Source organism: Myotis daubentonii, chromosome 3 (genome assembly GCF_963259705.1).
Source record: "Myotis daubentonii chromosome 3, mMyoDau2.1, whole genome shotgun sequence".
NCBI classification, from domain to species: domain Eukaryota; kingdom Metazoa; phylum Chordata; class Mammalia; order Chiroptera; family Vespertilionidae; genus Myotis; species Myotis daubentonii.
In genome coordinates, this window is record NC_081842.1 from 151,664,372 (window position 1) to 151,684,927 (window position 20,556).

At 38.6% G+C, this 20,556-nt stretch overlaps 1 protein-coding gene and 1 pseudogene across 2 annotated transcripts; one reads left to right on the forward strand and one right to left on the reverse strand.

The window, feature by feature from the left end:
• The first annotated feature begins 2,884 nt into the window (after nt 1–2,884).
• On the forward strand, nt 2,885–18,967 carry LOC132230844 (guanylate-binding protein 6-like). 2 transcript variants are annotated; one of them, XM_059688933.1, is made up of 11 exons: nt 2,885–3,122; nt 5,969–6,172; nt 6,934–7,061; nt 9,780–9,889; nt 10,095–10,291; nt 13,220–13,465; nt 14,807–15,087; nt 15,814–16,026; nt 16,950–17,052; nt 17,368–17,561; nt 18,520–18,967. In XM_059688933.1, the coding sequence occupies exons 2-11, from the start codon at nt 5,983–5,985 to the stop codon at nt 18,745–18,747; spliced, it is 1,890 nt and encodes a 629-aa protein (XP_059544916.1). In that variant the 5' UTR covers nt 2,885–3,122; nt 5,969–5,982; the 3' UTR covers nt 18,748–18,967. The 2 variants fall into 2 exon arrangements, with proteins under 2 accessions (XP_059544916.1, XP_059544917.1); XM_059688934.1 differs by lacking the exon at nt 2,885–3,122 and adding an exon at nt 5,704–5,800.
• On the reverse strand, nt 7,954–8,255 carry LOC132230866 (ATP synthase subunit epsilon, mitochondrial-like; annotated as a pseudogene).
• Nucleotides 18,968–20,556: the final 1,589 nt, after the last annotated feature.

Consider the following 20,556-nt stretch of genomic DNA (forward strand, 5'->3'; position numbering starts at 1 on the left):
GGTAATTTTTTTCTGGAGTTAAAAATAATAGAACATGCAAAAATTTTATTCCAATTAAATCAAACCTAATTAACTTCCATCAATTTAAGAACACATTCTAATTAATCTTCCTTTACCAATATTACATTTTTATGACTTAGAGTTATAGAATATATTTTTTAGAGATACTTTCTCTTGCAATAATTTCCCACCATGGAAGCTGGGAGAAGACGCAAATGTATTTTTCTTCAAAATAATAATAATAATAAAATTAAAAATAAGTTAATAAACATTAAAACATGATAAAAATAACAATAATAAAATATTAACTTGAAGGCTAAAATAATTATCTATCCTTATAGTCTTTATGTCTAGATTCACATTTTAATATTGCAGCCTTCTGAAATAAAAAAACAATAAAGAAAAAAGCGAGAGAAGAGGAATGCAGGCTCTTGGATCCAGTTGATAAGAAAGAACTCTCTTTCTTTGAGTTGATTTGTTGCTTAACACTCATCTTGCATCAATCTCTGTGTCTCAGTAAATACAGGGTCACAGTACTCACCCAGCTTATGTTCAACTTTAAATATTGCCAAGCTGGAACAAAGGTCCTTTAAAGCTGTCTCTATATTGGTGCATATAGTTTTAGAGATATGACAGAAATTTTCAACTCTAAATATTTGTATGATTCTATTTTTAAAGATGATCTCATGGCTACCAACGTAGAGATTAAATCTTTTTAGCTGCTCCTGCATCTAGGTGGCACAATGTGCACATGGAGTGTGAGCAGAATTATGTTACTTGTGGGTCTGGCTCAGGAAACTTTGAGCTTATTTGTCACCAGTTATTCTTTTCCATTTACTGTCTAGATAACAGATGTGGGTAACTCATCATTAAACTTTACAGATGTGTACAATGCCTTAGTGGATAGAGAACAACAGAATGGAAGGAACCTGAAATCTCTGAAAGACCAGGTTGAGCCTAGAGTGGTGGAACTGTAATAAGCTGTAGCATCAGCCTCTTAAATGATTTTTTAAAAATTGAGATGCAATTCATATACCATAAAATTCACCCATTTAAAACGTGTTTTTTTCATGTGTTAAGATATGTACAACCATCACCACTTAAGTTTAGATAATTTTTATCAACTTGAAAGTGAAACCTAGTACACTTTAGCTTTTACCTCCCTGCTTCCCCCACAGCCCTACCCCAACCCTAAGGAACCAACTTTACTCTCATGTCTATGAATTTGGCTGTTTTGGGCATTTCATATGAATGGAACACTAAAGTATATGATTTTTGTAATGGCTTCCTTCACTTAGCATAATGCTCTCAAGGCTCATCCATAAAATGGATTTCCAACATGGCTCTGAGCATGCCTAGTAACCATCAAGGTCTCCACCTTCCTGTGCAACATTGTCCATGATCCCGGTCCCAGTTGATTTTTCTACTTTATTCCTAGCTGGCTACATTGGACCTGGCTGATATCTAGGATTTACCTCCTACTTTTGTATATTTGCTCATTTCCTTCCTTTGCCTTAAAATATCTTTCCTCCAATCCCTCTTTTTTCAAAAGTGAGTCATTCTTTAAGACCCAACAGAAATAAGACTTTTCTGTGAAGCCATCTATAAACCTTCCCAACCCTTCCTAATATAAATAACTGTTGCTTTTGTAGACACAAGCACCTTTTCTCTAACATCATTTGTTAACACTGATCACTTCTTGCAAAATGTACCACCACATATTGCAGGAAAACAAGAGCATTGCCCAAATTAAAAATCCCAAATATAGACAAGTTATAGAGACTGATAAACTAGTATTGCACAATATGATTACATTATAACTCTGAAAATAAGAAGTCTAGGATATAAATTCATATGAAAAGACAAGCATTCACATGAGTGCATGATTGGTAGTATTATATTTCATATATTAAAGGAGGAAATTTCAATTTTCATATTTTTATGTTATGATATTTATTCAATGCAACAGCTTTCTTGGAACAAGTTTTTCATTTTAGTAATCTACTTATGATAAATCTATAAAAATAAATCTAACATCTAGCTGCTGCTACTTTGTTTTTACAATGTTGTAAAAGAGCCAATTTCAACCAAACATATTATTGAAAGTGGAATTAACATTTTAATGTCTTTGAAACCAACTTAGAATATTCCATACAGAGAAAAATAAGCAATGATAGTAACCCAATATTGTTCCAGTAACACAACTCCTACATATATCCATCCAGAAGGCAACAGGTGTAACAAAAGATTACTTTCATTACACAGTTTTGTTCATGGCCTAATGCAGTGAAATCCCTTACAATCACATATATTTTTTTTCTGAATTATTATTCATATGAAAATGCAAATATGGGGAATGCAGCTTAATAGAAGATAAAAGCAGACAATATAGCCAATATTTGTGACACTTGTCAACTTTCAAAAACTTGTTGATGGCTAAGATTTCTTTGTTCATTTTGAATGGTCACTTTTTGAGTTTGTATTTTTATATTATTTTAAGAAACACTCAGAATATAAACCCAGGACCCTTTTAATCTCCCACAGAGCCAACACACACACACACACACACACACACACACACACACACACACACACTGGAAAAATATGCTACAAAATACTAGCGATTATCTCTTGATTGGCAAAACAGGAGTCTTATGCACACAGTTATTGATAATGAGGAAGTATAAATTAATAATGAGTTTTTTAAAAGCCAGAAATGAAAAGGCAGTCTGAGCATAAAATTAAAGCAACAAAAATACCCCTGAGGGACAGGCTGCAGCCTTCTCTCAGCCAGCGGTTACGGGCTCACATTCAGCCCAGCAGCTCTGTGTTCACCGTGCGGGGAACACACGCCCCTTGAGGAGGAGCTGTCAGCGTGGAAGAAATGGCATCCTGCTTGCCTTCGGGGGAGGGGGAGAGGAGATGAAAATCAAACACTTAACTTTCCACAAAAGGTTGTGTCCTTTCGATTTCGGTTCTTCTCAACCCAACTCATAACTGCTTGCCTATAACATTCCACTCAGTTTTCAGCTTCTAAAGGGAACTGTGAGGACCCTGGGGAGCCAGACTCCGGAGGACGGGAGAGGCGAGAATTTATTCGCTGTCTGCAGCTTAGGAGACAGGTAAATTGGCTCAGAGACGTGGATTTCCATGCACACGTGCATTAACTAACATCAACAATAACAAAGCGTGCTCCAGCGCAGCACACCTGGCACTGGAGGTGAAGGCCTTGGAGGCAGCTGGCCGATGGTGGGGGCAGAGGAGGGGTGGCTGGAGGGACTGTAAACTGGAGTCAGCTCAGCCCCTCTGTTTGGATGGAAGGCTGCTGCAGGGCAGGGGCCACAGCTTGTTCCTGGGATGGGCTGCTCCCTCTTGGGCACCCTCCCAGGCTGCACAAAGAGCCCTGCCTGGGAACAGGAGGAGTGCATCCTCCATCACCTGCTTGAAGGGGCTGAGGTCCTTTCTGTGACTGGGGAACCAAACTATCCTTTCCTAAGAAGCGCTGGTTGCAGTCACTTCCTCCATCTTTCCCCTCCCCATCTCACACATTTCCCTGATGTCTGTGGGACATTGATAAAACAGAGAGAAGGTGATCCTTAACATACAATTTAAACATTAAAACATTCTTTATTGCATTAACTGTATTTAGTATTCCAAAGATTCTATAAAGTGATATTTAGATGAAATACTTCATTCTCACACATTTTAATCAACGATTAAAAATAACTATAAGGTCTAAGATGGGTTTTTATTCTGCAGTTTCCAAATGTTTAGTCCCTACCAAAAAATTACATCAATTATTGTTTTTAGGTTCAGTTGTTTTGCTGAGTCCTCTGTAAGAATGAAAACAAAATTCCTCAGCTTTTTTTTTTTTTTAAGTTCTGTAAAGTAGCAACAGAGAAGTGGGAGGAGGAGAGGGAGCAAGGAGGAGTGAGAAGGACCTGGGAGTTTGTCCTGGGATACACTGACCTGAGGAGCTATGGGACAGAAGTGGGAATTCAACTTTCTTTTGCAAACAACTTGGTCCTGAGCTTGTCTTTCAATTTCTGATTCAAAATGAACTCTGAGGAATGGAGAGGTAGGGACACCTGTAGCCTGGTAGCCTGGACTGCAGGTTCAGTTGCTGGCTTTAGCTCCCTCATTAGGAGCAGTGGTAGCTGTGAGGTGACAACCTTGCAGCATGTCACATAACCAGGGCAGTGGCAAGTGGAGGGGAAAAGAAGGGCGCATGGAGAGGTAAGAGATTAGGGAATGGAGTGGGGCCGGAGGCAGCTTCTTCATGCATGAGCTCAATGTTCCTCATTATAATGTGCATTAGGATACATTATGGCTTTTAATTCTGATTCCCCATGAGATTCACCTCCTACACATTTTTTAAGATTTTGTTTTTTAATTTAATTATTATTATTTTTTTTTATCAAGAGCAACCTTGGCTCAGATAGCTCTGGCTTGTCTTTGTTTATTGGGTGAAAAAAAAAAAAAAGGAAAGAAAGAAAGATGACCAAACATAGATGATCTGCATTATGATTGTGGCTTCACCTCCAGCTCCCAGTCACATCCTTAAAAGTTGGGAAAGGAGCAGGCAGTCCCCTGGACACGGCTATAATTCACTGCTCAGGCCAAAACTTGCTTAGGCCAACTCTCAGCTCAGCTTCATTCTTGGTATGTTCTAAAAAATTAGGACAAACCAGCATAGCACTTTCTGGAATATAAGAAGTACTTTCTCCTTCCTAACAAAGTCCTAGGTCAGACATGTCCAGGAATTATGCACAGCCACTTGATATTTTCAGATGGATATATATATATATATATATATATATATATATATATATATATATATGTATATATATGTATATATAAAATATATTTTATTGATTTTTTACAGGAAAGAAGGGAGAGGGATAGAGAGTTAGAAACATCGATGAGGGAGGTAGATCGGCTGCCTCCTGCATGCCCCTCACTGGGGATGTGCTCGCAACCAAGGTACATGCCCTTGACCGGAATCAAACCCAGGACCCTTGAGTCCTCAGGCTGATGCTCTATCCATTGAGCCAAACCGGTTCGGCTTCACGTGGATATTTTTAACAGGACATGGAGAATGCAGAATTCGTGAGGTCTTCTTGATATTCTTTATTGACTGTTTTATTAATATATGCTTTTTCTTGTTTTATAACATAAGTCTATCTTTAAATTTTGATGCACCCTTCATTTTGGAAAACAAAATAAATATCACATGACTCAGTTTGCCTGAACAAGGGATGACTGTTAAGCTTTGTGGCCAAAAGAATTTTGAAGACTTCTAAAAAAGGAGAAAAATCAAAAGCTGTTTCTCTTCTGAAACCCCAAACTTTTTCAGTTCCTTCAGTATCATAAACGGAGCCATAGATACTACATTTTATTGGTCTGTCATATGTCAAACCAAATTGTCAAGCTAAAACCTCAGGTTTTGATGAATACTAGTCATCTCATCACTAGTTCTACAGCTGTTCTCAACAACTAGGACCATGAGACAGAGCGATGCATGAAACTTGTGGATGCACAATTCTTGGCCATGTCCCCAGGTTGTCCTAGTCTCAGGTCCTTCCTCAGCATCCACCTCACTATCCTCTTAGCAGCTGGTTAAAACTTAGGTTTGGGGAGAGGATGTTCACATGAGAGGGATTTGCTTCTCAGTGGTTACCCTGGCATTGGGTAAAGCCACTCACCTGCAATATAAGATGCGACTGCCTAGTGCAGCAATAACATTCAACCAGAGATCCTCACAGCATTGGGAACACTGTGGCCCTTTCAGAGATTCACTGTAAGTATAGAACCAAAAATAGATGAATTTTTCATTGCAGGGCTTGACCTATGCTTACTGTGCCAGAAATAAAGTAAAACACGCACACTGTCTTAAAATGATGGGTGCTTTGCACAACTTTGCTTCAGAGAATAACATTGCAATCATTTCTACCGGGATTTCTTCTAGGTTTGCAGGTTGCCATGGCATCTAGACCCAACATGACGGCCCCCATTTGCCTGGTGGAAAATAATAATGAGCAGCTGTCAGTGAATCAGAAAGCTCTAGAGATTCTTGACCAGATTTCTCAGCCAGTGGTGGTCGTGGCCATTGTAGGACTGTATCGAACAGGCAAATCCTACTTGATGAATCGGCTTGCAGGACAGAATCACGGTGAGTGGTGTCTCAGGCAGAGGACAATTCTTTGACTCTACCTATATCAATATCAGGGTTTCTTAGTTTTCTTCACTAGTCACATGAAGAAGGAGTTAAATTCCTTTCAATAAACCAATCTTCTAATTCTTATCACTAAATTATTACCTTAATATATTCTGTTACCATATTCTATGTTTTACTCCTGTTCAGGGAAATCTATCCTACTAATGCATAGACCCCTTCTTTTACCTGTGCAAGCACTGGGGTTTTGAAATTGTGCCTCCTCTCTCAATGTTTTGCTTTCTCTGTAGAATATTCCCATCAACATATAATGATGTTTGAATATCTGTCATCATGTTTAAAGATTTTTGTGAGTTCACATCCCATTGTGGCAAATATCCCCTCCCATATGCTCTGCCATGTTTTTATCATTTTGACTGGAAAATATATTATCTCAATTTTTTTCTTTAGATGTCTCCCCTCTATCCACTTCTGTCCATCTTTAGTAGACCATTCTTTTAAAATGCCCTTTTGATAGTCTTCAGTAACCTTTCTTATATCTGGTTCATTGTGAGCCCGTGCTGGGTAACATTCTCACAGTTAACATTCATCTCCTATTTGAAATAGATGACACACAAAGTAAAGCATTTTTTACAAAATAGAGAAAGCACCATCTTACATTCTGGATTATTTCTATTCCAAAACATCTGACTGTGTAGCCCCTTGGCTGCTTAGATTGTCTGTTGTCACTGTGAGCTGGGTCTCCCCTTCCTTTATAGGTTTCCCTCTGGGCTCTACGGTGCAGTCTGAAACCAAGGGCATCTGGATGTGGTGTGTGCCTCACCCTTCTAAGCCTGATTGCACTCTGGTCCTTCTGGACACTGAGGGCCTGGGCGATGTGGAAAAGGTAAGGCAGAGAGTCACAGATAAGTTGTTTTCAATCTGGATAGTCTCATAACAAACTCTTTAACTTAACTGCTTGATCTTTTTGTGAAATCTAGAAATCCAACTATATATCAGGCAAATGCTCACTTGTTTGACTCTTATTTATAGGTGAGGTGTCATGGTACATTGTGCAAATTTTTTTCTATTTCTCGGCACTCATTAATAATTTGATTCAATTTAATAAACAATTGCTGAGCACCATATTCCCCAGTCTCTAAGTTAGTATTGTAGATACTAGTGACCCATGTAAAAGCCCTGCTCTCAATGAGTCTGCAGTTTTCTGGTGAAGTTCACCAAGTACTCACCAAGAATTCTGGAAGACTTCAAGACACCTCTGAATGGGATGGTTCTATAAAAGCATAGGTTTATCTTTCAACAAAATTTAAAATGAGTTTTTGATATTTTATTTTTTTACGGAAGGGTAAAATGAATGATTTCTCCTTTTCTGCTTTTGTTTGAGACTTATTTGGAAATAGTACCTAAATTTCTACAACTTTCTATTTCTGCCCAAAGAAGATTTAGAAATTTTGTGTTTATTTTGTGTATCAAACAGTCTTGCTGTCTAAATAACCTTTTGTTTGTCATAAGTACCACTTCTTATTATAATCACTTTTTAAAAATTGAGCTTTGGAAGATAAATCCTCCAAGAATTTCGAGGTATATTTCCAGGTATATTCCACTTTTACTCTAAGGAACAACTTTAGATAGTGTTTATAATAGAAAGAAAAGTCTGTATTGTGCCATTATTTAGACCTGCTGTGTTTTATACAAACAAATTAACTCCTCCTTTAAGGTCCCTCATCTGGTTGCACAGCTCACGGTTTAGCTTTAACTTCTTTTTTTCTGAGGGAAGCATGCTTCAGTTTATTGGCATTGCCAATCTATCAACAAGACAGGTGTTATTTTCCCCATGAAGTGAGATGGTTTTCAATCTGCCATAACCTGTGCCCACACATCTTCACTTTGAAAATGTAGCATTTCAAGCTTTAGTCAGGGTACATTATTCCTTCTTCACTTTCACAATTTTGATGCTGCTGCTGAAGGTCTTCTCGGCGCTTGCTTTGAATTCAATTTTCAGTGCATCCCTCACTGTTTTTGCACTGATGTGGGAGTCGTGGATGTAGCTGAGTCCAGCCTGTCATCAGTAGGCCACCATGATGCTGTGAGAGGGGGGAGAGTCGGGCTGAATCATGAGGACACCTCAATGTTGACTCAGGTCTCGACCCAGCCCAACTTTAACTTCTTGACCTACCCTCTGTTCTAGTCAGATCAAACAGCTCTCCTTTTATGAGAAGAGACCTCTGTATGCTGCCATGCCTACTTTTGCTTCTGTGGGTCTTTCCACCTGTAGGATATCTTCATTTATTCAAATTCACACTCTACGAAGTCTTTAATTTTCAGTCAAGATGCTGAGGAAGACTTCATGTTATGTAAAACTTTCCATCTTCCAGAGCTCTGGTCTTCCATGATGGACTTGTAAATTTTAATTTACTATTTTTTAAAATTTATCTTTAATATTGAAAGTATTGCAGATCTCTCCCTTCCCCTCTCCCATTGATGCTTTCTTCCCATTTCCATCACCTCCGCAGGACTTCACCATGCTATTGTCAGTGTCGATAGATTGTGCATTCAGGCATACAAGTTCTTTGATTGATCTCTTTCCTCCCCCCCTTAATTTACTATTATAGCTACAGGTTCTAATGATTATACATGTAATTAAGATGTAAGCCTCATGTAGATATTATTCTTGTTATATTCATTGCTACAGATGTTTGTCATGGTTTTGAAATAGTCACCTTGAAAGTAATATTTGTCATTTTAAACTGCTTTTTAATTTTAACAACAGTGGAAATATTCAGTAGCTTCCCATAAACATTTCTTGAATACATCCCCAGTTATGCTAACTATGGAATAATTTATATAGTCCATGACCAACAAATATATGTAGAATAAATATGTGCTAACACTGTTCATTGAACCTAATAGCACACCAGGTGCTGCACTGTTATTTTATTTCATCTGATTCACTAAAAAGAAAACTGTGTGATGACAGAATCTTTTTATATATGAAAGAATCACAGTCAGAAGTAATGTTATTGTAATTGCTAAAGCTCATATGTGTATACTAGTAACCCGTTGTGTGAAATTGCCCAAGAACTGGGACCCTCTCCTCTCTCCTCCCCCCCTCTCCCATGCCATGGGACTACCCCAAGTCCCAGAGTCCCTCCCTGTGTGGCCGGCGCTCTGTGGGATGGCCCCAAGTCCTGGAGTGCCACCCTGATGCCTTGCCTCCAAGTCCCGCTCAGCATCCGCTGGACCCCACCCCCATGGCACATGTGGTGGGCCTTGGAAACAGCGGCAGAAGCCACACGAAGTGGACGCCGGGACCGCTGCAGCCCCATGGGGCCACAGGAACCCTGGTGGAAGCCATGCAGAGCGGCCACCAGCCCAGTCCCCATGCCCCACCTCCACTATGTGCGTCACCATCTTGTGATGGTGTTATGGTGTGAGGGTCGATTTGCATATTACCTCTTTATTATATAGGATATGCTGATCTTCAAACTTACTTATTTGCATGGTGAGTACATTACCTGAAATAAAAGGGAGGACTGTTAGACTTAGTGTCTGAATGAATTTCTATAGGGTAAATCCTGAATGTCTTGCCTTAATGTACTTCTAGGGTGACCCTAAGAATGACTCATGGATCTTTGCCTTGGCCGTGCTTCTGTGTAGCAGCTTCGTCTACAACAGCATGAGCACCATCAACCACCAGGCCCTGGAGCAGCTGCAGTATCCTTCCAGGAACCCAGCCTCCATGTGTCATGGCTTCAATGGCAATGGAGATCCAGTCAGTTTCTCCTTCCCTCTCACTTAGTTGCCCTTGGTAGACCAAAAGGATCCAGAGTGAAAAAGAGTGTTTATAATACTCTTTCTTTTAATCATAGAAATGTGGGAATTGTGGGTAGAAAGTTAATTTTCCTTAGCCAGGTCCTAGTTACGTGACAGAGCTGACAGAACTCATCAGGGCAAAGTCCTCCCCTACACCAGATGGAGTAGAAGATTCATCAGAGTTTGTGAGTTTTTTTCCAGACTTTATCTGGACCGTACGGGATTTCACCCTGGAGCTGAAGTTAAATGGTCATCCTATCACAGCAGATGAGTATTTGGACAATGCCTTGAAGCTGATTCCAGGTAACAGAGCATGGCTGGGCAGTGCATGGTCCAATACAGATGGGAGGTACTAAACATTACATCTGGAGTTGCATTTGTGCTTGAGACTAGAAGTCTGAAGAAATGGTGTCTGGGAATGGGTTGAAAAGCTTTATGGACTGGAGTTTAAGTTCACTTGAGAAAAGTAGAGCCTAAACTAGAGTAGAACTATTCATAACCCATTTGTTCTTTACACATTGTAACTGAGAATCCAACTGTAACTTTGAACACAGAGTTTCTAAAGCCTTCTAAAGAGCAGACATTTATGTTTATTATTTTAGCTTCTGCTTTTCTGTGTTGAGGAAACCAACTGATCAAATACTTGTTTGGCATATAATTACAATGAAAAACCTATCTAATGAAAAAATATTTTTCATGTAATTAGACATGATTCTTCTGAAAGGGACATATAACTCTCTAATGTCTTTATACATATGTTATCTGTAAATATGACTTTATGTTCTAATAAACTGAAAGAAGAATGTTTTATCTTTTCAATCTAACATTTTGGAATATTTTTTATAATTATCCTAATATAATTTTAATTTACATATTATGGATTTTTATTTTATTTTTTTTCTGTTTACTTCTTTTTTTTTATTGCTTAAAGTATTACAAAGAGTATTACATATGTCTCCTTTTTTTTCCCCGCCCTTGAGTTTTTTATTTTTAAAACAATTTTATTATTGTAGTAAAATTTACACTCAATATAATTTTGTATTATTTTCTGATGTATATTGTAGTGATTAGATATCACATACTTTACAAAGTGATCGCCCCTATATTTCAAGTACCCACCTGGCATAATTATTACAATGTTATTAAATATATTCCCTATGCTGTATTTTACATTCCCCTGACTATTTTGTAACTACCAACTTGTATTTGTACTTCAACTCTTTCACCCAGAGCTCCAACACATGCCCCCCCGCCCCCCCAACAGCCATAGTTTTTTTCTCTGTATCTGTTACTCTGTTTCAATTTTGTTCTTTAGAATCCACATATAAGTTAAATCAAATGATATTTGTCTTTCTCTGTCTAACTTATTTCACTGAGAATAGCATTCTCTAGATTCATCCATGTTGTCTCAAATAGTATGATTTCATTATTTTTTTATGACCAAGTAGTATTCCATTGTGTATATGTACCACTTCTTGCTTATCTACTTGTCTGTTGTTGAGCACTTGGGTTACTTCCATATCTTGGATATCATAAATAATGCTGCATTGAATATAGAAGTCATATAGTCTTTTGAATTAGTGTTTTGGATTTCTTTGGATACATACCCTGAAGTGAAGTCACTGGGTCATAAAGCAGTTCTATTTTCAATTTTTTTGAGAAGCTTCCATACTCTTTCCCATAGTAGCCACACAAGTCTGCATTCCCACAAACAGTGCACAATGGTTCCCTTTTTTCCACACCCTCACCAACTCTTATTGCTTATTGATTTATTAATGAGAGCCATTCGGACAGGCATGAGGTGATATCTCATTGTGGTTTTAACTTGCATTTCTCTGATGATTAGCGATGTTGAACATCTTTTCATATGTGTATTGGCCTTCATGTCTGAGATTTTACTGTCTATGTTTTATTCTAGTAGTTTTATGGTTTTGAGTCTTACATTTAAGTCTTTAATCTATTTTGAGCTTATTCTTGTATATGGTGTAAGAAGGTGGTGTAGTTTCACTTCTTTTGTACATATTTGTCTAATTTCCCAACACCATGCACCGCTAGGCTGCCTTTACCCCATTGTATGTTGTTTTGCCTCCTTTGTCATCTATTAATTGACCATATTTGCATGGGTTTATTTCTGGGCACTCTGTTGTGTTCAATTGATCTATATGTCTGTTTTTATTCCAGCGCCATGCTGCTTAGATTAACACAGCATTGTATTATAGTTTGGTATCAGGTAGCATAATACCTCCAACTTTTTTCTTCCTTCTCAGTATTTCTGTGGCTATTTGGGATATTTTATGCTTTCATATAAGTTTTTGGATTATATTTTGTGGTGTTGTGAAAACACCTTTGGTATTTTGACAGGGATTTTGTTGACTCCATAGATTCCTTTGGGCATTATTTTAATGATGTTAATTCTATCTGTATCATAGTCCCCCCCCCCAATTCCCACATATTTATCCTTGCTAAAATAATAAAAATATTTGAATGGGTTACATTTACATGGGCATGAAGGTATCTGATGAACCTGTGAAAGAAATACCACTTCTGATGTAGACACTCTTGATTTTATGTTTGTATTTACTATTTCTCAAAACAATGAGAAATGGGCTACATAGAAAAGCAAAGCTATCAAATGAAATATAGTTCTTTACCTTAAAAATTTAGAGACTAATGGTGATATCTTAAAATTATATTTTAGTTTCATTTACTCTTCAGTTTTCAAAGGTTTTTATTTTTTTAAAAGCTAATGCTGTACACATTATTTTTAGCATCTAAACAGTTTTCCTTAGTTAATCTGGTGTTATTTCCAACATTGCTTCATTAAGTCTTGCTTGGGCTCTTCATTTTGATCCACAGCTTCATTTCCCCATGGGATCAAGGTGACCAAAAACTTACATTTGACCCATGTTTCTGTTATTTATTCAGTAGCTAATATTGACAATATAGACAATACTCTACCATTTTTAGGTCTGATAACAGCAATAGGTTGTTGTAGTTGTTTTTAAACCATATTTAATCTCTTCCAAAATTTTCCCCCAAAGTTGCATCATTGGTAAATTTGATGTTAAAGGAGCATTTGGATGGATATCTCTGCTAAAGGAGTTATAAACACAAGTTATACAGATAGAATAGGGCAAAAATACAAAAATCCCTGTCATAAAAATCTTTAGGTCCCTTGTCCTCAGACTGCTCCTACTATAATACCTGTTCTTGTTTGTTTTAATCTTTCAGGCCGGAATCCCAAAGCTCAAATATCTAATCTCCCTAGAGAGTGCATCCGCCATTTCTTTCCAAGAAGGAAGTGTTTTGTCTTTGACAGGCCAACAAATGACAAAGAACTCCTAGCCCATATTGAGCAGGTTTCCGAATACCAACTGGATCCTAAATTTCAGGAACAAACAAAGAACTTCTGTTCTTTCATCCTCACTGAGGCGAGAATCAAGACCCTCAGGGAGGGAATCAGGGTCACTGGGAAACGTGAGTCTCCACTTCACATTTTGTGGGGCCTAATATTTGTTGAATATATTATAGGATGTGCTCTCCAGGATTTGTGTTTGATTTTACATAGAATTATGGGTCTATAGGTATTCATACTCCATGAAGACACATGTATACTTATCACACTTTTGGGTTATTATAAATTCCTTTCTAAAATTACAACCATTGACAGCTAAATCTGCAGCATCCATACATATAAAAAGTCTTCTACTAATAATGAATCACTAACTGGGGATAAAAACAGAATACATTGTTTCCTCAATTGAAGTTCTTTATTATGAATGTGATTTGCAAGGAGAATACAAAAGATATTTTGGGAGTTTAGAGCAATTTACTAATGACTATTAGCCAATAAAGCTCTGAAAATTTACTGGATTCTGCATAATTAGGAAAAAAAATAGAATCACATTTACCTTACCTCATCTGTCTACCTATGTAAATAATTTGCTTCTAAGATTTTTAATAGGAAATTATGTTTCCAGATATCCTTTAGTATGTTAGATAAAGGAATGCATTGAATTATGTTAGCCTTGTGGTCTAAAGAAACACACAAATTAGAGTCAATGGGACAATAGCGTTACTGGAGGAAATATGTTCTTCTGTGGTGTTGTGTGAAAGGAATTTTAGGGACTCTCATGTAGGAGGAGTTTTACGCGATAATGGCAAGGCTTATTAAAGAGAAAAGCAAAGTACACTCTCAGGGAGACAGAGAGCTGGCTGACTAGGGGCCAGCTACTGTCCTGAGGTATTTGTTAAGCTTTCCCATATATATTTGGTTTGAGAAAGAGCAGGCTTTCTTAAAAACTATCCAATCCCTTTCCTGTCTTCTTCAGGGCTTGTGCCTTTTCCCTATGCAATCTTTCCTGCAGATTTTCCCAGTTTTTCTCTCCCCCATTTATGGTCTGAATTTTGGCTCCAATTGCACATACGTCATAGTTCTGCTTGGTCATTTGGTTCCTATAGTGCAGGTACTTAGTAAAGGAACTCCCTCTGCACCATTTTTCTCCCATTCTGGGTAGTTGGGTGGACTCCCCAGCGTGACTCTAAGGCTGTTTTTTTCCTACCTAATCAGGATTTATCAGATGTCTGACTCAATTTGCTCCCTGGTCTCCTGTTAATATCTAGCTAACTGCATAGTCCAACAATAGTAGAAGGATGAAGTGTGTGTGTGTGTGTGTGTGTGTGTGTGTGTGTGTGTGTGTATGAGTTTTTGTAAGTGAGAGACAAAAAGACGGAGAGATTTAGAAATGTAGAGTGTGAACCATAGATGCTGTTGAGTGATAAATTGATATTTATCCCTTAAATTTCCTGGCTTATTAGGGCTAAGGACTCTGGTGGTGACTTATGTGGATGCCATCAACAGTGGTGCAGTGCCTTGTTTGGAGAATGCAGTTACAACTCTGGCCCAGCTTGAGAACTCAGGGGCTGTTCAAAAGGCAGCCGACCACTACAGCGAGCAGATGGCCCAGAGAGTGAGTTTACCCACAGACACGCTGCAGGAGCTGCTGGACCTGCATGCAGCCTGTGAGAAGGAAGCCATTGCAATCTTCATGGAGCGCTCCTTCAAGGATGACAACCAGGCGTTCCTGAAGAATCTTGTGGTACTTTATCTTAGTATTTATTTACCCTTTGTGAATCTTCCCTTGCAAAATGAAGCCTAGAAGAGCATTTCTGACCCCAGTCCTCTTCTCTTACTCATGGATTTAGTAGTCTGCATTTAGAGGGATACAGTTTAAAAACATTGCATTTTTGTCGCACCCTCATTACCAAACTTCAGTACTTTATCCAAAAATTTCTCCGATCTCTGATGCATAGTTACCATAGACATCTTTCTGAACAGAATACTTATTTTAATTCAATATTTATATTGAATTAAAATCTGCCCAGAAGACCTAAAAAGTCATTCCTTGGCTAGTCACTTTCTTAAGCTCACTCTCCCATTCTCAGGAATCAAATGTCTCTTAACAGACCCTCATACAAGGCTGTTTTCAATTCCTGTGGCTCCTTGTTGTATCATTATGTCATTGAAGATTGAATTAACAAAATTTACAATTGCAAGGAGCCATAGAGATAAGGTAATTCAACACCAACATTTTTGATGAAGAACCTGAGACCTAAGGTGGTTAGAAGCTTTCCCCTGCCTCACATGGAATTTTCAGGGTTGTGAGTAAAGGAAGCCTTGTAATTCCTGTTTTATTCCATGTCCTTCTCCAACAGAAAGCCTTTCTCATGAGGACCACAGCTAGACTTCCTTCCACCAAGTTCTTTGAAACCTTTTCTCCCCTGTTCCTTTCTCCTGGTGACAGCCCTCTATACTTTCCTTGCAGGAAATCATAAAGGATAAGAAGGATGAGTTCTTGCTGAAGAATGAAGAGGCATCTGTTAAATTCTGCCAGGAAAAACTTGAGCAGCTTTCCATGTCCCTAATGGAAGATATTTCAGCAGGCGTTTTTTCTATTCCTGGTGGTCACAAGCTCTACATGGAAACAAAGGAAAGGATTGAACAGGACTACTGGCAAGTGCCCAGGAAAGGAGTGAAGGTGAGGAATAAGGGGAGCGTAGGGATCCTTCCGATTAAAGTCAAGAGAGTCTCCTGGAAATCAGAGAGCACAGCACCAGTTGTGGGTAGTATCAGGACTGTTTTAGCATTTAAGGTTATTTCATCTTTTTTCCTGAAAAGAGTCATAATAACCATTCTCAGAAATGAATATGGATTTCTGAAATCCAAGAAAGACAGAAGAGAAATAATCATTTTTTCTATCCAACAAAGTGGCATCCAGTGTGTTAAAGGCAAACAATTTACAAGTTAAAGTCAGAGTTTTTGTATTCAAGGCTGATCAACAGAGAAAAGGAACTCGAACATGTACACAATTGCATATAGCGTTAAAATACTTATGAACTTGAGATAGTTGGTTACATAGGTGATAGTAACAAGTAATAATATCAAAATAATAATGATAATAATGCAATTAGTATTTATTGAACTTTTATTGTTAAGACATAATATTCAGTTCTTTCCCGAGAATTTTAATTTTATGCTTCAAGTAGCATTAAGAGGCATCTATACATTTTGTGAACATTTCACACATCTGGACTGAGAGGCAGAGATGGATTAAAATGACTTGCTTAAAGGAACAACCAGCAAATGGCAGAGGAAAACAGCAACACTAATTGGAGATAACATTTCTCCCAGGGAGGAAACTATACAAAGCACCAGAGACAGTGGTTGTGTAGAACTGAACATGGTTCTCTCTGGCTGGAATGTAGAGTGAACAGAAGAATGGAGCACTAGGGGAGAGACTTCAGGGGTATGAAGAGCTTCTGGGCTCTCTAATGAGACTGGAAACTGTGTAGAGACATGATGCGGTTTTAGTCAGGAAGGAAAAATAACCTGGACATTGTTATTTTGAAGCCTATTCTTCCCAGTGGAAATTGAAGTTCTTTGTTCCTCTTGTCTCCTCAGGCCCAAGAGGTTCTCCAGAGGTTCCTGCAGTCGCAGGCAGCAATAGAGAATTCCATCCTGCAGGCAGACAAAGCTCTCACGGATGGGGAGAAGGCCATGGCAGGTAAGGGGCAGGGCTGGGCTCACAATGAGTGTCAGGTACCTGCACTGTCCTTTGACAGCTGCGAGAACAAAACCTCCTGACACAAGGAGATTTCTCTCCTTCTGTGGGACATACTCTCTAACTCTGAAAACACCAGGGCACACCAGCCGGCCAGGGCCTTTCCCATCACACTCTGCTATGAGCTCTTGGTGTGGCAAGGGAGCAATTCAGAGTCTTCTCACCTCCCCTTCCAGTTTGTTTTGTTCTCATTGCTCAGGAGGGTAGAGGTTAGTCCTCACCTAATTTTCTTCCCTCTGTCAAACCTCCCTGGGGCAGCGGAGCGGGCCAAGAAGGAGGCAGCTGAGAAGGAACAGGAGCTGATGAGACAGAAACTACAGGAGCAGCAGCAGCAGATGGATGCACAGAAGAGGAGTCTCGAGGAAAATATATTGCAACTGAAGGAGAAGCTGGAGAGGGACAGAGAGAATATATTAAGAGAGCAGAATATGATGTTGGAGCATAAATTGAAGGTAAGTCTTGCCATGGCCTCAGTAGTGCTCCATGGTCATTGTCCTGGTACCTCAGGTGGGATGGAGAATGTTACAGCAAGACCATGGAGGCAACACCATTGCTATTTACTACTTGTGATTTGTTAAAACCTTGAGTCTTCCTCTTGTTCCCTTTCTTTGTAAAAAATATCTTTGAAATCTACTCTGTGCATACACTCTGGAGTGGTCAGGACAAGCATCTCACCTCTGAATATTTGGACCATATATATAGGTTCTGAGGTGTGATTTTGGGTTATTTTAAAATGACTTATTTTGCCTGAATAAATAGGTATTTGAAACACATGTTTTTATTATGACCACCAGTTGGTGGTTTGCTTTACCAAGATCATTGCCTATTATCAAGAACCCTCCTACCATCCAAAGACTTTAAGGTAAATCTATGTTGACAATAAACTATCAGAAATGTCCAGATTAAAAATACAGGGATATGACAGCTTCAAACTTGCTGCACTGTTCCCAGATATGGAGAGTCTACCCAAGTCATCTTATGTCAAAGGAAGCATTCCTGATTGGCTATCTGTACATGTTTATAATAGGGTTCTACAGCAATGTGTAATTTCCCATTATTTCTACATTTGGTTGGCCACATTATTCCAAGTGGGACTGAGAATTGGTGCCAGCAGACCAAGGTTACTTCTCAACTGATATTGTGACTGGCACACATTACATTTGTCCTCAGGCCAGGCTTAGCATCCTAGCAAAACCCTATGGATATGTGAATATTTGTAAGACTGTAAACTATGCTTTCTTTCAGTGTTTAGGTCCAAGACAGGATTATTTTTTGTTGCAAAATTATCCTTGATTGTGTAAGAGAGAACAATTTTAAGAGTGAAAAGAAAGAGTTCTTAACTAGAAAGTGAAATTCTTGAAAAACATGGGAGTTTAAAATGTTTTATTTCCATTCTCATTTCTTTTTAAGATTCAAGAAGATCTGCTAAGAGACGGATTTAAAAAGAAATCTGAAGAGATGAATGCAGAGATCAATCATTTGAGAAATACGATTGATACTACTCAAAATGATAGTACTCCCTGGATTGCAAAAACCATAGATAGAATTGGCACTGAGCTCACTTCAATATTGTGTGCTCCTGGCAAACTTATTGGTAATATTGTGAAAGGCATAGGCTCACTGTTTAAAAAGAAATAATTCTCCTTTGAAAGAAATTATAGAATGTGGATATATGCTATGGCTTGTTTTTAGTGTGCATTCTTTTCAATTTCATTCATCCAAGTTTTAAACAAAAAAAGGTGCCTACTAAAGGATATCAATGCCTAGCCCTCATTATATAGAATTAATGCTCTTATGCTTTGATATAGCATGTTTACTTTATGAAATTGCACGTTTAAATAAATATACTTACAAACAATTCGACTTATCGTTTTAAATGACAAAAGATTGGAAATTACAAAAATATTCATTGATATAAATTGGTAATATAATTAAACATGTGCACATGCTGGAATATTATGCAGCCAGTAAGTAGAGAATTCAGCTCTATTTTTATAAATATACAACAATGTTGAAAATACATTGTAAAGTGAAAAAAGGAGGAACACAAGAAGTGTATAATGTGTTTTTTGGAAAAAAGGTAATTTCTGTGTGCAATCATAGGTATGTGTACACACTGAATACCTATTGGAGCCCTCAAAGAAGTAATATCAGTTCCTACTTGGGAGAAGTGTGTGCAATCAGGGTAAACATGTCACTTGCTTTTCATTATATACTCTTTCTTCTGAATCTTGTAAAAAAATCCTATAGAATAAAGAGGTAATATGGAAATTGACCATTATGCCATCGCACAAAGATGGTCACCTCCATTTGGTCAAAGATGGCCGCCCCCATGTGGTTACAAGATGGCCACCATAAGATGGCCGTCAGGGAAAGGCAGTTGTGGGCAATCAGGCCAGCAGGGGAGGCAGTTGGGGGCAATCAGGCCAGCAGGGGAGGGCAGTTGGGGGCAACCAGGCTAGCTGGGGAGGGCAGTAGGGGGCAACAAGGCCTTCAGGGTAAGGCAGTTGGGGGTGACCAGGCTAGCTGGGGAGCAGTTAGGCATTGATCATTCTGGAAGGGGAGTGGTTAGGGGGTGATCAGGCTGATAGGCAGAAGTGGTTAGGGGCAATCAGGCAGGCAGGCAATTGATTGGGAGCCAGCTTTCCTGGATTGTGAAAGAGAAGTTTAAACCTGCAGTCAGACATCCCTTGAGGGGTCCCAGATTGGAAAGGGTGCAGGCTGGGCTGAGGGACAACCCCCTTCCTCTCCCAATGCACAAATTTCGTGCACCAGGCCTCTAATCATTAATAAATAAATAACAAAGAAAATGTAAAGTGTAACACTGATAATGACAATAACAAGAAAATGTAAAAACTGGCTATTAGATCATGAAAGTTCTCACCGCTTCTAGAAATGACACAAGCCTGCAAAATTAGAGGTTTCAGCATAAATCAAAGTATACAAAGTATAACATTTGCATCCTCATCTGGTTTCCTTATAGGCCTCATTCTCAATCCATTATATTTGCTTCAAAACTAAGACATACACTTTCCTGTCTCACTTGGAAATCTCAGCTAGAGTAACTTATAATTCCTATCCTGAATTATAATTCTAAGGTGTTAGAAGCAAATTACCAAACATAAGCTCATGCATTGGTGAGAGAGATTTTATATCCTTAAAAGTGCAGTGGTGGCCTCTATGCTATAAGCAAGGGTAAAGAAACATGTACCACTGCACAACTGGATGGCCCGGTGGAGTTGGGGATGATAAACCTTGTCACATGGAGGCCAGGTTTTGGCACTTAAATGCCATCAGTATCATGGTTTGCTTTAGCTCAGGCTGCTATAAAAAGGTACCATTTTTGTGTGTCTTAGAAAGCAAATATTTATTTCTTCTAGTTCTGCAGGCTGTTAGTTTGAGGTCAGCACGCCAGCATTGGGGATTCTTGGTCAGAATTCTCTCCTT

Bases quoted from the DNA above. Each gene is read 5' to 3' on its own strand.
- LOC132230844 (XM_059688933.1), top strand. From the start codon at position 5,983: ATGGCATCTAGACCCAACATGACGGCCCCCATTTGCCTGGTGGAAAAT. The intron at 6,173-6,933 runs GTGAGTGGTGTC...CTTCCTTTATAG, and splicing joins GCTTGCAGGACAGAATCACG to GTTTCCCTCTGGGCTCTACG. The intron at 10,292-13,219 runs GTAACAGAGCAT...TTAATCTTTCAG, and splicing joins TGCCTTGAAGCTGATTCCAG to GCCGGAATCCCAAAGCTCAA.